The sequence below is a fragment of the Macadamia integrifolia genome, chromosome 9 (genome assembly GCF_013358625.1).
Source record: "Macadamia integrifolia cultivar HAES 741 chromosome 9, SCU_Mint_v3, whole genome shotgun sequence".
NCBI lineage: Eukaryota > Viridiplantae > Streptophyta > Magnoliopsida > Proteales > Proteaceae > Macadamia > Macadamia integrifolia.
Window position 1 is genome coordinate 7,497,230 of NC_056565.1, and position 17,150 is coordinate 7,514,379.

The following is a 17,150-nucleotide window of genomic DNA, read 5'->3' on the forward strand; positions in this document are numbered from 1 at the left end:
GGGGTGGGGGGTGGGGTTGGGGGAAGGGTTTACTGTGGTCTCAATTCTTAATTCAACTAAAGCATTTTTAGCTGCAGCCCGTAATATGTAGAATATTGTGCTTAAGAACAGAATGCTTGGAAAGTGAAAATTCCTGTTTGCCTTCTAGGTAAGCATTGTTATTGATGCTTCTGATGGGAGGCTTGTATGAGTTTTAAGGGTTACCCAACCTGCTTTACAATCCGTACTTTGAGGATGAAACAACCAGCTTGAACTTCCAAGTAGCATTGCTTATATCTCGGTTGTTCTTTATTGGGAAATTTCATGCCAACCCCACATTATCATGGTCTGTCTACACTTGCATCAGAATTGGATGACGTAAAAAAGTGGGAACCGCTAAACTGGTTCCTTGGTGAGCTTGCAATGCTCCCAGCCATATAACTTCTGTACATATTTATGGCTTGTGCTTGGGTGATATAGAGGGTATGCTATTTGAGTTTGTTTCCTGGGTTAGGCATTAATATAGCAATATTGAGGTTGATATGCCCGTCCTTTTTAAAACCACACATTTGAATCTTGTAACTTTTCATTCAATTATTCTAATGAAACACCCTCATTATGGAATGCCAGCCTCTGAAGTCAGAGAACTTATCTAGCTTTAAGAATTTGTCAGGTCACTCTTGCTGCCACTGTGTTAATGATAATGGCTTTGTTTTACTTTGGCAAGATCTCTGCTGCCTTTTGGAATTAACTGCCTTGTATTCCATTTTTAGTTTAATCTGATGCAGTAGTATATCATAATCTTTCTTTTAAATGTGGCAGGGTGCAATAATTTGTCCTTTCTACATGAAGACTGGTACGTGCAAGTACAGCGTCACTTGCAGGTTTGATCATCCACCCCCAGGGGAGGCCATTGCTATGGCGACAGAGCGAGGAACCTCTGCATCTGCTGGAGGTGGAGGAGAAGAGAAAGAGGACCAAACTGTTCAGGAGCAACAGTGAGGTATCTATTTTGCCTGGGTGGTGAGAGGGAGTGATATGTCGTTTCCTTTAGTTTTGTTAGCAACAGAGTTGGATGTGGACCATGGACTTACTCTTACAAATTTGTCTCAAAACTGATTGGTGGTGCTGCTCACTTTACCCATCCACTAGTTGTTAAATGAGAGTTGGTTTATGGGGTGCTACTGTGTGGGAACTATTCTATATGGGCTTCTATATGGGCTAATGTCATTTTATTTTGTTTTATTTCCTTGAACATTGGATCATCTCTGTTGGTTGGCCTCATTCAGCTTTATCACTCCTTCCCCAGACACCCCTATTCCCAAAAAAGCAAGATAATTCACTTTTTAATCCTGACCAGTCTGATCTGACGAATTGCTTCATTTAAATGTAATGAATTTCGTTTGTTTACTCGAATTTTTTATGGGGATTATTTGATTCCCATTGAACTCCCTGATAGGCGATGGCTCCTTTCTGGTACAGGGTTTTAGAGTCTGCTGATACCCATATGATACCGATCAGAATCGGCCTGGATAGATTGGTTTCAACCCTATTTTCATTAAAAAATGAATTTATTTTATTTTTTTAACCCTTGATCTGATGCTGGTGTCTCTGGTTGATACCACTGGTCTAATGCCAATATCACATTTCTAGATATTGGAAGGCCTACGGATAAGGGTGTCAATATATAACTGAAACCGATTGATTATGACCGAATCGAAACACAATGGGGGAATATGATCCGATTTTGATCTTATAAGTCTTAATCTTGGTTCGGTTTGGTTCAGAACCGTAAAACTAATAGTTAATTGGAACCTAGTGTTAAAGTGTTATAAACCTATTAGAGTTTTAGTGTTTTGACTTGATGAGTCTCCATGAGAAAAAGAAAAAAATAAAAGGGAAGTATAGACTGGGAGGGCAAGACGAGTTGGAGTTTTACTTTCACATGTCTGGGTTTCTTGATTTTCAGGATCATAGTTGATTAGTTATCATACATGTAATATTTTACATAGATAGCAAAAAGGAAAGGTATATTTTCTTGACTCTTTAGGAAGTTTATTGTATGTAGGATTCATATTAACTGTAGGATTCATGTTAGTTACTTGTCTATAATCTTTCGTCAACAAGATCTTTTAATATTATATCTATATATAACAGTTGCAAGACAGATTTTGAGAGAATAACATGTTATGACTTATGATACATAGGTAAATTTCTATAGTTGTAGTATCTCGCTCTCTCAACTCCTCTAATATTTAGTTTATTAACTGATTGTGAATCGAATAACAAAAATTGATTAGAAACCAGAAGAAAACGATTCTGATTTAAGCTTATTCCTGTATGGTGCAGTTTCGATTTTATCTTATCAAAATATAAATTGAATCGAAATCGGACCGAATAACTGATTTCACACTATTTGACACCCTTACCTAGGAAGTAGTGGACTGGTGTTGAGGTTTAAAAACCTGGAATCGGACAAAAGTAGCCCATTCTCTTGGCATGGAGTTGGCCGAAAAGGTAACTGAAAAAGGGTAAGAGAACGCTACCTGACAGTGCACATACAAATCACATCCCATGGTCAATGGGAGAGTGCGCATGAGCATCTTCAGTGTGGGGCAGTGTGGTCTTTTTGCACTTGCATTGTCTTGGCGTAGGTGCATGTAATTTGGTAGCGTTCTTTCTTTAAAGAAAAAAGAGAAGCCTAAACAGAGAACACAATCCCGTGAAAAATTTACAAGATGTGATATTCAAAACTTATGCATGTATAAGATTGTTGATGGTTATCTCCTTCTCTTTGGTTTGACCATTGAGACCTTACTTCACTCTGTTATTGCTAGAGCTATCTACAGTTTTTTCAAGCTCAAGTATAGGGAGTTGAAAATAAGATTTGCTTATGATGAATTGGTTGAAATCCTAGAAATTGAAATCAGCAATAAGAAGCAAATATTAATAAAAAAAAAAAAAAAAATGATTGCCAAATTATAGTATCAACCATAGTATTTTTGTTTTTCGCTATTTTATAGGAAATTGGACTCTGTATGTTTAAGATTCTAGAATGGTGATCTTACGAAGTCCTAAAAACTCTATTTGATTAGCTGGAAAAAAGTGTGTTCTCTGAAGTCTTTGAGATGTCTTAGTTTGAGAGATTCTGCTTCTCAGAATACTTAAACTTGGCTAACATCTTCTTTCTGATAAGAACTCTTTGGTCAAAGACCTAAAAAGCTAAATGTTTTCACAACAAATCCGTTTTTGATATGTCCACTATGAAAAAAGATGATCAATTACTTGGAATAGTATTGCTACTATCTTACCCATTCTGAAAAAGATAATGTACATCAAAGTTGGAAATGGTGGAAATATTATGTTTAGGACTGACCACTGAATCTTTGGTTTACCTAACTTTAACATTCCCTTGTCTATCACCACCCGAACTTCCCTCCCTTGGATAAAGGATTTCATTATGGGGAAGTATTGGAATCTACTCCTCTTAGTGTCTTCTTTGCCCATGAATATTGTTAATAAAATCATTAAAACTCATGTTTTCTCTTTGTTTGACAAGTGATGGTGTTCTCTCTCTAGGAAGGGATCACTAACTACAAAGTTAGCTGCCAATTTTTTTTTTTCATTTTAATTGACTCTACTAGTTCTAATGGAATGTCCAACAGGTATTCATACTCTTATTTGTGCATGCATTGGTAGCGATTCTTTTGGAAATTGAAACTTTATCCAAAATTTAAGATATTCTTCTAGAGACTTATCCTTGATGGCATTCCTACTAAAGATATCATTGGGAAGTGGATGGACATTGACCGCACTTGTGATCTTTGTCATTCCAATTGCGAATTTGCTTGGCATATTTTCTTTGTCTGTGATTTCTCTAAGCGAATTTGGCTACTAGTTTGTTTAGATTACGTACTAAGAACATAACTAGTTCTTATTTCCAGTCCTTTATTATGTCATGTTTTAATTATAGCCGGATTCTTGGCCCTGATAAAATCAGATTTTTTGGTATGCTAATTATATCATGTTATTTCATTTGGTTGCACAAGAATCAGGTAGTATATTCCAAGGTTAAGCCAAATCTTATGGTTGTTTTTACCAATATAAACTGATGGACTTTGGTTGTTTTTACCAATATAAACTGATGGACTTTGGTTTCATTTGACATTGACTTTGTACGTGAAATTTTTGATTTAGTATAACCCAATGAAACAGTTTCTATTATATTGCCCCTCCCTTTTTATGACTCCGCTATTTTGATTTGTACAAGTATTTGAAATAGATCTCATAATTACTCCCAATGGGCATGTGAAGTAATTTTTAGAGGAAATTTTGTTTTACTTTGTGCTGATTATTTGATGACAGGAATAAACATTGATGCATTGTCTAAAAATATTCTCTATCACCTGAAGAAGTCTAAGGAGAAAGGATGGGATGTGAGACAAGTTTGAAGTGACTCGAAGAAATTACACAACTTGATTCAGGATAATAGCATCAGTTCGTGTCCTTGGGAGTGCAATCCCTCCATTCTTAGATGTTTATAATCACTCTCCCAACTAAGTTTTCCTCTCAAATCTTCAAACGAATGCGTGATATTAGTTAACTACTTTGATTATGCATAGAAAATTTAGAATTCTAGATACACGACCATTGTTGATATTCTCTATTATATTAATTAATGAAGTCTGTCTTTTCTAAAAATTAAAAAAAAGAAAAAAAATCACAAGAGGGTTGTCGAATCGGCTGAAAATCTGAGACTAAAAGCCCTAGAATTGACCGATTCGTAACGGCAGATTCCAGTTTCACCAATCTTAATATATTCTCTCTCTCGACCCCTGGTAGGCTGGTACCCCTGGCACTGGCACCTCAAGCAAGAGGGATTGGGGAAACACTGAGCCGACCTCTTTACTCAGAAGTCACGCGCGGACACAAACACAAACAAGCACTAGTACACAGAATCACAGATGGTCGCGAGCTGCAACGAACAAGTGGAGTTTGCTGAAGATGATGATGGAGGGAGGAGGAAGGCGTGGGAGAAGGTCGAGAAGGTTACAAACTCTTTTGCCCGTGCGCGCAACACATCGTCTTCGCAACACCATCTCTTTCTGGTATTTCTCTCTCTCTCTCTCTCTCTTCAAAAATAAGTTATTTTGCGATTTTTTTTTCTTATTTGTTAAAAATAAATAGGTACTGCGACTTGAAGATCACTGCCTTGAACGAGCCTCTCTTTTATTTTGGTCGTAAATATGCAAGGTAGTATTATCCCTTTTCTCTCACTTCTTCGCAGGATATGGCCAAGTAGCTCACTAAATTGTGCTGTGTCGTTCTTCTACACACCGAAACTATTTAAAAAAGTAAAATTTTGTATCTGTTTGGTGAACTTCAGGTGCTTACGAGGTTGGTTTTCGATGGGGATTGGTTTTAGCCTGATGGCATTACTGGCAGTTTCTCTGGTAAGCATTAACAGTCTACCCTTGTTTCATTTCACTTCGTCGCATACCGTAAACCTGAATTTTCCATTGTACGAATAGCTAAACAATGGCAAAGTAACCCACTAGACAAAAAGGCAACATCTTGGTTGGTTAATACATCAGCAGGTGTTGTTGCCCCCCCTTCCCCTTTCCCTCATCAGATATTGGTTGTAAGGTTTCTGCTTTCATGGTTCCCAGATCCCATTGTAAGAATATCTAAACAATGGCAAAAGTGACCCCCAAAAGAAAGAAAGAAAAAAAAAAGGGCAAAATTTTAGTTGGTTAGCTCATCAACAGGTCTTGTTGTTGCCACCCCCATCCCCCTTTTTCCCCATCAGATACTGTTTGTAAGGTTTTTGGCTTTCATGGTTGCCAGATTGTACTATGGGAATTGGCCAGAACTTTGAATCTCTACCGTGGAAACATTGAGCTTAAGAATTTCTGGAATGAACTCCTATTTGGTTTATCCCCTTGGGTTGGTGTTCTATTTATTATTAAATCTTTATTCCATGTTTTCGGATCATCTCCTTTTTCTGAATTATGATCTTTAAAATTGTCTTTTCCTCTGCAGGTTTCTGGTTTGGGAATGTCACTCATGGATGCAGTCTATTTGATAATCTCGACTTTGATATCTGTGGTTGTTCATGAATTTGGCCATGCAATAGCTGCTGCAAGGTTTGTTTCTTGTTGGATTTTTTTTTATTGGCAATCTGGATAGAACTTTGTATTTCTTATCCAATATCACTGTCCACCCATGCTACTTTGTAGATGTTGAAGAGAGATATAAAACATGAATCCCCAGTTTGAGCTTTGAATTTTCCCCACTTATTGTAAAATTTTACTTGGCATCTTTCCTCTAAAAATTGGGCTGCACATTTCACTTTCCTGCCCTGGAGTGGTAATTATACTTTGGACGCTATATTTCATTATATTTTGTCGCCTGCTCTGCTGCTGTATGAAACCATTCTACTGCATTAGAAGTGAAGTGATGCTTTGGAGTTTGAATGTCCTGATCTTTGGGAAGGAAGTGATGCACTTCCGACTGGAGGACCAAGCTATAGTCAGATTTCTTACTAAAAAACCTATAGACAAATTGATGTATCACAGCCTCAGGTTCCAAATATTTGGATGCAGATTCTCACTGCTTGTATTGTAGGTACCATTCTCACGAAAAACAGTGAGGGCGTGAAGATCGAATACATTGCCTTATTTCTTGCAGTTCTGTTTCCTGGAGCTCTGATTGCTTTCAACTATGAATGGCTTCAGAGTTTGCCTCCCTTTGCTGCACTTCGCATATATTGTGCTGGTATTTGGCATAATGCAGTGGTGAGTTAATATTTTATTTATTCACAATTGACTCTCACTGGATGTCTAAATAAAACCTTGGGTGGCAGAATTGTACACTAGTACACTCATAAGTTAGTTGCACTGGGACATGAAAATATCCATGCATGTTTTTCTTTGTGGTTTGTTAGAATTAGTTGCTAATCAGTCATGATCTTCCCTCCAGTGTTGTGCAGTTTGTGGATTGGCAATGTTCCTCCTACCTTTGATATTGTATCCTCTTTATATACATGGCAAAAGTCCCATGGTACTTTACTTCTACATATTTTCCATATTCGATGTGGTTAATTTTCTTCCAAATTTCGCTTTTAACTCGAGACCTTGCACTTTCTTATTTCACTCATGATAGTTACCCTGAATCAGGTTTTGGGCTTGTCCTCCGCATCACCTTTGTCTGGTTTTCTATCACCCGGTGATCTCATTGTGTCATTGGATGGCTTGGGTATCCATGACCCTGAAGAATGGATGGAAAGGATTGCTTTAATCCACAAGGATTCATTTCTAAACTCAAATTACTCCAAAGATTCTAGAAGCTTACCAGTGCATGGTCGCAGAAAGGGATATTGTGTCGCTGGTTCTTTGTTGGAAGACGTCAACAATATTCTACTAAAAGATGACCAATTTGATTGCCCCAATGAACTTGCTGCATTTGTTAATGTTCCCTGCTTTAATTCAAGCTTTTTAGATGATGGAAGCAGTGGAAATAGTCTCCATCATGAACGAGAGAGTAGGCACTGCTTGACTGCCAAGGATGTTGTGAAACTTGAAAAATGTGGGGATGGATGGCCAGCAATTGAGACCGGAACAAGCAGTTGTGATTGTTCTCAGGTAAAAGCATGAATATTTAGAAGTTGTGAGATGTTGAATTCTAGAGTGCATTATTGCTTAAATAAACTGACAGCAATTGCATGACATTTTCCTTTTGAGTGGTGTAAGGATCAGTGATTCAGTGTCTAAAGTTGAATGCTTTTTGAAATTTTTTTATGTTCATGACTTCATTCCTTGGAATCTGATATATTATTGTGGGCTGTGATTAACAATGCAACTGAAGATGCTTTTGATCAAATTTACAGAATGAGTCCTGCTTGATGCCCAGTCAGATGTCAGGTATGACATGGGTTGAGATAACATATTCAAGCCCTTATTCTCCCGAGTGCTTGCAGCAAGGAGGAAATTCTTCAGCAAATCATGGAGGTCCTGAATCTTCAGCAAGTAATTGTGGTGGGACTTTTGTTTTTGTTGGAGATGTGCTCTCCATGGGACATTCTGTTCAGTTAACTGCGTACCAATTTCGTTGGGGATTCATCTTAGGCGCATATCTTCCACAAATGCTGGAGAAGATACTTGCCTGCACATTCAATGTCTCTCTAGCTATTGCTCTTCTCAACAGCCTGCCGGTATGTTCTTATGCCATTTAAGTGTTGTATGAGAGACTTACAATTTAATCATAGTTGCATGTACCATGACTGCTTAGCCTAAACTCCAAAGCCTATCCAAGGTTTGGAATTTCAGTGAGGAACGCCATTTTTCCCCCTGCCGAAACTGAAATATTTTGGCGAAATAGGGGTAACCTGATAATTTTCCCGAAATGTACAGAAATGCGTTTATGGTGCCCTTAAGTCTAAACAGTGGGATTCTTCCCTGAAACTTCAGGGAGTGCCCAATTAAGCTTAAGTATACATGTTTAAACAATTAGATGCAAAAAAAAAGGGGGGGGGTTTCAGACCCAATTAAGCATGATTTTAGACTTATAACATAACGTTCAATCAAAACAATAGAAATATGCATTAAGAATAAAGTAAGCATAGAAATATGTTGTTGTTCTTCCTCTTCCCATTTAGGCGAAATGGGAGAGCAATTCCATTGAAATTGGTGATATTTTGGGGAAATCTAGTATTCCTGTTAAGTCAACTACAATTTCTTTTCGATTTCTGTCGAAACTGAAATATTTCGAAATTTCACCAAAATTTAGAACCTTGAGCCTATCCCATGGGGCCATACCCGATCTTCAAGATAATGCAAAAGTAATTAGCCTTGCAAGAGATACTGTTGCATAAATGATCATAATGTGTATGGTATCAGATGATGAGAGCACGGTCTATATTTCATAAGTTGCTACTTTTTCTGCCTAAATATGCCACAGCAGCAAATTTATTTTTCTTTTTTTAATTGGAAAATTTATGTGAACCATTTAATGGTTTAGCAACCTTTCTGAGTAGGCATTGCTAAAAAATTAAACTAAATAGAGCATACATTCCAATTGATAACTAAGATTAAACCTCAGATTAAGTCAGCTCAACAGAGCAGTGACATCCCACACTACTGTTCCTCTCAATCATTGGTGATGCCTTTGCTTAATAATAACTCATCAGGTTCTCTCTATCTAATATCTTTTGGGGCCCTTTTCCTTTTAGAGTCTTTAACTGTCACCATATTGATTTTTCTCTCTGCTGTAGTCATTAGTCCCTTTGCGCGGTATGAAACTTTCTTAGCTGTCTTTGTCATCTTGTCTTCTATTGTTGCGACCTCTCCCAGAAATATCATTCATAGGCTTTAAGCTCATCCATCTCAATAACCTCATCTCAACTATGCTTTTCCTAAGGTTTCATTCTTTCTTCTTGCTTAGCTTTTTGTTCTGTGAAGCATGTCTGAATTTTTTGTCTGTCTTATTGATCAATTTGATTAGTAGGCTTTGGTCAAACAAACACACTGAAAGCAGCAATCTGCTTCATAGGTGGTGCTCTGATTCTGTTTATAACATCCTATTTGATCCCACCTTGTGCATGAGTACCAGGGCGAGGAAGATGGTCCAGAGTCCAGACTGGTGTCTCTATATTAACTAAGGTAAATTGCACTTCAGGTGCCTCCCATTTGGGAAAATTGCACTTGTGATCCAGTGCTTGCTCCTACAACACCCAAGGTCTGCCTGCGGAATGACATTAGACAGTCATCTGTCAGGTTCGGATCACATGGCTCAAAAGTTCTTAATAAATGCCCCCTTTACCTCCTTCGTCCCTACATTCTCTGCATCCCTATCTGATCTCTCTCAGAAAATTGCTAGATTGGCTGGAAATCATAGCCATTGCAGTGCGCTTGAACATAAGTCCCAACCCAATTCAAATCCCTGTGAGAATGGGTGGAAACCCTCATGCCAAGCCAATTGTTTGGGACTTGTTTCAGGGTTTCGTCTTTTCAGTCAATCTCCCAATATGGTTCATGTACTTGATCTTGCGGAATTGGTACAACTTTTATTGCATCCTTAGCTTTCTATTTAGGCAATGAAGGTGCTTTCCATTCACCTAGGGGTGGGGTTGTTCTAGAATCCTGCCACCATTTGAGATATTTATGCGGCCTACTTTTGAGTAATGCCTTCGAGAATCACCCAACTGATTGAACATTGCCCATGATTTTGGAACCCATTTATACACTGAGAGTGATCAACCTTGGATACTTGTAATAGTTTTTTTTTTAATAAAATCTGACAACGATAATATCTTTTAGGTGTTTGCTTTGGATGGTGAATCTATTTTGGAGGTGACTCTTTTCTTCGTCACTTTCTTGGGCCCAAGGAGAAGGGGAAGAGTTTTGCAAGTATGCCTCTGGGTAGGCACCCTTTTATCCATCCTTGCCATCTCAAGGATACTCTTTTCCATCCCTTTTTAGGTCAAAGGTATCATCTCCCTTATTCCACATCCTTCCTGTTTTTGATTTCCCAATTTATTCTCTATTGCATATGTTTTGTTGGCATATAATTTGCTTGTCAACTTCAGAATCATATCAATGAGCAAAACTGCAAAACTAGACTTCTTGGTCTGTAAGAAACATACTGTGAGATGTAGCTGTAAGATATTTATCTGTTCAGGGAGACTCAGACTGATGTACGATTACGTCCAGAAACTAAATTTGAAGCTGAAAAAGAGAAAGTTCCCTGCCTCCAAACCCCCCTTAAAAGTTTTTTAGAAGTTTTAATTTTTTTTTTTGGGGGGGGGGGGGGTGTTGGTTGGAAGAAGTCTTAGTCCCAGGTTGCTGTTGCTATTTTTTTTTTTTCCAGTTTATACTGAAGTAATTACCTGGGGTCGTCGCTTTATGTAATTTAACAGAAACATCTGTAAGACTGGGTGCTTTAACATGCTGCTGCCTAGATGGTGGATTCAATATTGTGTTGGCTCCGACTGCTGACATCAAAATTTTTTTGACAACTTCTAATGGAAAAGTCCAACATTTGTAGCTAAAGTGATATACTACTCTCACTTGAGGTTGGCCACTTGGATGGAAGGGGAGTTTATATGAAAATCATGGTTGGGATGCGGGCATATCATACAATTCTTCAAAATAAATAATTGATTGGGAGGGTGAGGCCCTGAAGGATATTTGCCATCAAAGTCCACCCTGGAGGTGCATGGATATCAGATTGTTTTGATTGGTCCTCAGTCGCGAAGAACTTGACTGGATTTGTTTTTTTTTTTTTTTGGGTGGGGGGTGGGAGATTGCAGTTCTATCTTTGTGGGATTGGGAAAACAAAATGGATTTTCTGTCGTTGCGCATGTTCATGCTTGTGTGTTCATGTTGTTTACATTTTACTACATATGCAGATTTCATTTCTAAAATTTTGCATGAAGAGCTAAGCTACTCATGGATATTTCAATATCAATACTAACATTCTGAAGGCCTTTGTGTTGGAATTGGGAGGTACACTCGTGTCATCGTGGAGAATCTGAGTCTCTATTACTAATGTCTATTCCGGAGTCTACAGTTAATTGTGCCTTGATTTTTATGAGCATGGGGTTCCCTCTCAAGGGACTTTGATGGCATCCCAATAGCTGATGCGGTGGGGGCTGCACTGCGCGTTCTATATTTTGATCGCGGTATTGGATGCTATGGCAATTTATTTCATTGTAAAATTTTCCCCGCAAATGGTATTTACATGAAAATTTTCCTCCATGTACAATTTTCCCATATTTTCCTTATCCACTTTTTCACACGAAACAAACTGAGAAATGAAACTGAAGTCTGAGCATTTTCCTTCGTAATTGGTGAATGAGGTCCTTTCATTGTCCCTAGAAATTCCTATCATGTCAGTTTCTCCATGATCCTACATAATGGATCAGGATCCTCCCCTGGTCTAGGTTTTGCCCATAGTTACCTGGGTGATCAATATGTGTCCAATTGGTGATCCAATAGCTTTTGGTACAACACTTATGTCCTGGTCGGTGGAAGCTAAGGGCGTTAATTGATTCGGTTCACATATATTTTGGTTGAAACCAAGATCGCACCATGTATTAAACGGTTGCATTTTTTGAAATTGCAATCATTTAGTAAACGGTTTTGGTTTTCAGGGTTTTTAAACGGTTTTGATTTCATGGTTTTAAACGGTTTCGGTTTATTCTATACGGTTTTTAAAGGGTTAGCATTCGGTTTGCAAATCATAATGTTTTGTTATGAACTTTGGGAGCACTGAACCTCTCTATCTAATATTTTCTTTGGCAATCCCTAGAGGAGTTGGATCCCTACAAAATGTGTATGTTACGAACTTTGGGAGCACTGAATCTCATGATTGGCTCATAAGGTGAGAGAACCCAATACTATATTTACTCGAAATGAGGGAATGCATCTAGGGATTGTCAAGCAGTTAAGTGAGATGGGGGATGGGATCGATAAATGAATCTATTTTGATGAATTACCTTGAAATTGTAGGAGATAAATAGCATTAGACTTTAGGTAAAATGTGGTTCCCAATCATCTCATTTTCTTTTTAGTCTGACAAACCCATCGGGCGAACAAGTAAGATGGAATCAAATCTCTTTCATAAGTGATATGAGATCAGCTTCCCAAATGATGGATATGGGATATGCGTTGCATCAGCTGTTGAGAACTTGCATCTAGATCCCACATCACTAAAAATGGGGAAAATATGTTTCCAAAAACGTTAAAAACACTCAAAAATGGAAAACATATTCTAGACATGTTATCCAATGGACCCTTAATGATCATTTTTATGGTGTTTTTCACTTTCTCCCCACATAAAAATGAAAAAACTTGTTTCTAAAAATGTTAAAAACATCATAGAAGACGGGAAGACATGTCTCCAGAAACATAATGGCTTTTAAATATTAACACCTCAACTTCATACTAAGCCACAACATTCTCCGTTTTGGCCCATTGGTTTCACGGTTTTAAAACATGTTGTGAGTATGGAAATGGTGCTAGAAGTTATCAATTAACCTAGCTTCTTCTCCCTAATCGATATAGTATTAAATTGTCACGCCCAAGAAATGACCTAGATAGAAACACCAAGCATGGCCTAAGACAGCAGAGTGAAATTGCATTTGTTGTTTGAGAGCTATTCATTTCACACCATCAGAATCGGCTTAGGCCGATCCAGATTTTTATACAATATTATATCTGAAACATCAATCCAAGATCAGGATCTCGATTCTGTGTTTTTGAAACCCTGCTTCCCATTGCAAGGATGTCAAAACCCTAGAGTTAACCCTTTAAATCTGAAAACAACTGATCTCCGTCCTAAAAACCCTAGAATTCATGGAACGATTAGAACTTGGATCGGTCACGTTGCCGATTCTGAGCCGAATCGGCTGACACCAATCCCGATTCCGACTTTCGAAACAGTGTTCCCATCCAAACAGCTACCGCGCGTCACTACAACCCCCAACCACATATAATAGATGGAAATGGATTGGATAAACAAACCAACCCAACGACAGATCGCTGGTCCCTGCATTTTTATGTCCCATGTCCCAAGTCCCAACTGAGGAAGTGAGGCGCGAGGAGTGAGGAGCAAACGTGAAGTGGTAGCAGAGAACTCGGTCCCTGAGAGCTAAGAACACGACACGCACGCAGAATCAAAAGGAAGAGGGAAGGACAAAATATAAAGTGAAAAAATGCTTCTTACGCACTCACACCCTTTCTGTTTCTCAAGCAATTACCAGTACCACCACCCACCACGACTCCTGGTTTTCTTAGCTCGCTCTCCTTCCCTTCATTGTACATCATCTTTGTTCCTTGGCATGGCTAGCGAGAAAAGCATTCGCAGAAGAAGATCCAAGGTATTGTCTCAGAGGATCACCAATACATCTACTGCAACTTCCGATGATCCTCCATTCTCCGAACCACAGCAAGATATGGTATCTTTCTCTTTCTTTTGATTTTTTTTTTTCACTTTTTAGATAATTTGGTTTTTACTTATGTAGATGTGCTTGATTGGATTGAACGAGAGACATTTTTTCATTTTCGTTTTTCTTTTTGTTTTTTGTTTTTCTTTTTGTTTTCCAATACTACAGGATTCACAAAGAAAGGTTCCTGATCTTCAAACACTTTGGAGGAGATTCTGGAAAGTGGCTGCTCCATATTGGTCTTCAGATGACAAAGTACAAGCTAGGCTACGGCTTGCTGCCGTATTTACTCTCACTTTGGCAACTACAGGAATCAGTGTTGGCTTCAATTTTCTGGGCCGTGATTTCTATAATGCGCTAGCTAGTAAGTTTAATTACTTTTCGTTTTCTTTCTGAGTTTTGATGTAGTTCTGCCACAATGCGTGAAAAAAAAAAAATGACTTGTACCTGTAGAAATACTAGCGGATAAACATTATTAACTAATTAAACCTTGATGTCCTTTTTGTTCTTGCAAGACAAAGACCAGGAACAATTTACGAAACAACTTCTGTATTACCTGGGGGGTTTTGCTGGAGGAATTCCGGTGAGCACATTGCTGCATTTTCTTAGGTATTGCTCTAAAAGCCATATTGAGAGCATATTGAGATGGAACCTACCACTCTGTTTATTTGGGCTATTGTGGTTGGTCACTTACCAATAATGTGGGACCATTAACATGGTTAAAATTAAACCTTTTGAAGTCCGGGTGCAGCATGGTATTCTTTCTACCACTATCTTAGTAAGTAGATGGTTTTAAATTACAATCTTTTTTGATATAGAACACTTAGAACGGTGACATGAACCATTTAACCATTTACTAGATAACTATGTAAAAGGAACTTTTTTATTCCATGCTGAATCGGCAACCTATTTATTATGTTTATATATAATGATAAAGTAAGCTGAATTTTTTGGATTGAAAAGAAATAAAGAAAATATAAGGTTCGCCCCCCCCCCCCCCTCCCCTTAGCAACTGTCTGTCTTTTGATGAAACTGATTTTTTTTCCCTCTTAGATTATGGAAACGAGTAACTGGCATATTTCTTTTAAACTTCACATGTTAAGTCCTTTAGGAAATCATCTTCTAGTTGTATCGACAAATTTGATCCTTTCTTTTTCAAGATTCTTACCTCTTTATTGGCAAAATTATTGATATCCTTAAGATAAATTTCTTGGGTACCTTCAAACATTTGGCTTTGATGTCATTTACAGAAGTCTTAGAGACGACTTTAATTTCATAGAGATCAAGTACATACCATTTTTAATGTTAATTGCAGTATCATATGGAATCTTTACATCATTCTGCATGACTTTAGGATACATATGGGGCTAGACCACCACAAAGGAGAATGAACCATAAGCAACTATAAAGATTAACACTTATCCCATCATGATCATCATCATCTGAGCCTTTTCTTGCCATGGAAAAAATAAATGTTTCTCCAACAGATAGGTGCCTCCCCCTTTTCCTCCACTGTCCACCTGCATACTTTTTCAATATGTTAATTTGTTTCTTCCTAGTTTTGAATTGCAAATATTCCTTGTATGGCCCCCAACTAGAGAACGTTCTCTTGGCCTTGGTAATTCCTTCTGTTGGATAGGTAAGGGGAGGCACCCTCCCATAGTCCTTGATATTCAAAGCTTTATTTTGCCACTTGGCCAACTCCATTTGGATGAAACTTGACACATAGGCAGGGACTTCGGGGGTCTTTCTATCCACTAAATTTTGGCCCCACTTGGCAGATATTCTGGGCCAACTAGACAAGCTATGTTGGTGGTCAACTAAGAAATATTCACCCTTTTGATCCATGGGAATTCGGGCGATTTAGTTCTTTCTAATTTTGTACTATATACCATAGTTGTTACGGCGTCAAATCGATCCAAGGCGGTGGAGGGGTGGCTAATCGATTTGGTGATGAATCGCCTGTTATGGCGTTGCCATGGCGGTCAAATCGCTCATATGTCATTTTTTATTTTCCCTATTTTCTAAAGTTATTTAGTATGTTATTTTTTTATTTCCCCTATTTTCTAAAGTTATTTAGCATGCTACAAGCCTACAATATATGCCCTATAACATATAAAACCAAAATTAAGCAACATCAAATCATCAAAATCAACATAGCCCTATCAAAATCACCCTGCATTTTACAAAAAATCGACCGCCTAGTGAATCAGGCGTACCTGGCGTCCATGGCGGTGCCATAGCGACGCCTATCAGCCAATGGCGACCGCCATTTGTGAGTCACGTAAATCATAGCACTGCCATTAACTTCATTTTCAGCAAGGATGCCAAATCGCAGCCTTGGCGACGCCATGACAACTATACTATATACCCCTAGAAATTTCTCTTGTTTTTTCTGAATGTTATTGAATTCTGTTTTGATTTCCTTTGAAACTTATGTTTACTATCATTTCCTCTTTGATGTTGACACCTCTATGAATCTCTGTTTTATTTTTTGGTTTCCGTTCTTCGTATTGAGAGATAAGTGTTTTTTTCTTTTTTTGGCAGTTTTTCGTATTGAGAGATTATGCAAGAGATACACTTGCTTTGAGATGGAGGTCTTGGATGACAAAATATTATATGGAAAGATATCTTAAGAACAGGACATTCTACAAGATTCAGTCCCAGTCAATAATTGATAACCCAGATCAGCGGATTGTTGATGACCTAAGTTCTTTTACTGGAACAGCTCTTTCATTTTCATTGGCATTTTTTAACGCTGCAGTAGACTTGATATCATTTAGTAACATTCTGTATGGCATCTACCCACCACTTTTTGTTGTACTTCTTGTGTATTCGCTTGGTGGAACGGTTATTAGTGTATATCTTGGAAGGGTAATTTTTTTTCCTTCGTCTTGCAATTGAAGTTGCACAAATTGAAATGCTATTTGCTTAATTGAAGAGCATTTCCTTTGTGATTACAGGGCCTAGTAACCTTAAATTTCTTCCAAGAGAAAAAAGAAGCAGATTTTCGTTATGGACTTGTGCGTGTTAGAGAAAATGCTGAGTCAATTGCTTTCTATGGAGGAGAGGGGAATGAAATGCAACTTCTGCTTCAGCGTTTCAGAAGTGCTTCTGAAAATTTAGCCGTATGCATTCCTTATTTTTGGTGGTTTTTCATTCTCATAGTTAGATTATCCCATTTACATTGCATTCCCCACCCCCCCACCCCCCACCCCCCACCCCC

General features: G+C 38.1%; 3 protein-coding genes across 11 annotated transcripts in view; all 3 read left to right on the forward strand.

The window, feature by feature from the left end:
- LOC122088831 (zinc finger CCCH domain-containing protein 37) overlaps positions 1-1,389 on the forward strand; it is a 19,396-nt gene extending 18,007 nt beyond the window's left edge. For both annotated transcript variants that reach the window (XM_042658175.1, XM_042658174.1), the window contains one exon: positions 802-1,389. In XM_042658175.1, coding sequence (XP_042514109.1) covers positions 802-981 — 180 coding nt within the window. In that variant the 3' untranslated portion in view covers positions 982-1,389. The remainder of the gene's footprint in view (positions 1-801) is intronic.
- A 3,419-nt stretch (positions 1,390-4,808) lies between these two features.
- On the forward strand, positions 4,809-11,824 carry LOC122089854 (membrane-bound transcription factor site-2 protease homolog). Of its 8 annotated transcripts, none has more exons than XM_042659580.1 (11): positions 4,810-5,087; positions 5,167-5,232; positions 5,366-5,432; positions 5,827-5,925; positions 6,022-6,125; positions 6,629-6,776; positions 6,961-7,041; positions 7,158-7,622; positions 7,868-8,191; positions 10,296-10,464; positions 11,462-11,824. In XM_042659580.1, the coding sequence occupies exons 1-10, from the start codon at positions 4,984-4,986 to the stop codon at positions 10,455-10,457; spliced, it is 1,620 nt and encodes a 539-aa protein (XP_042515514.1). In that variant the 5' UTR covers positions 4,810-4,983; the 3' UTR covers positions 10,458-10,464; positions 11,462-11,824. The 8 variants fall into 8 exon arrangements, with proteins under 8 accessions (XP_042515519.1, XP_042515514.1, XP_042515513.1 ...); XM_042659579.1 differs by having other exon boundaries at positions 11,484-11,824; XM_042659582.1 differs by lacking the exon at positions 11,462-11,824 and adding an exon at positions 10,895-11,031.
- A 1,668-nt stretch (positions 11,825-13,492) lies between these two features.
- The window catches only part of LOC122088015 (ABC transporter D family member 2, chloroplastic), a 20,365-nt gene continuing 16,707 nt past the window's right edge, over positions 13,493-17,150 (forward strand). The window contains exons 1-5 of the mRNA XM_042657154.1: positions 13,493-13,936; positions 14,093-14,288; positions 14,440-14,507; positions 16,472-16,798; positions 16,888-17,052. Of these exons, the coding sequence (XP_042513088.1) occupies positions 13,694-13,936; positions 14,093-14,288; positions 14,440-14,507; positions 16,472-16,798; positions 16,888-17,052 (999 nt within the window). The 5' untranslated portion in view covers positions 13,493-13,693. The remainder of the gene's footprint in view (positions 13,937-14,092; positions 14,289-14,439; positions 14,508-16,471; positions 16,799-16,887; positions 17,053-17,150) is intronic.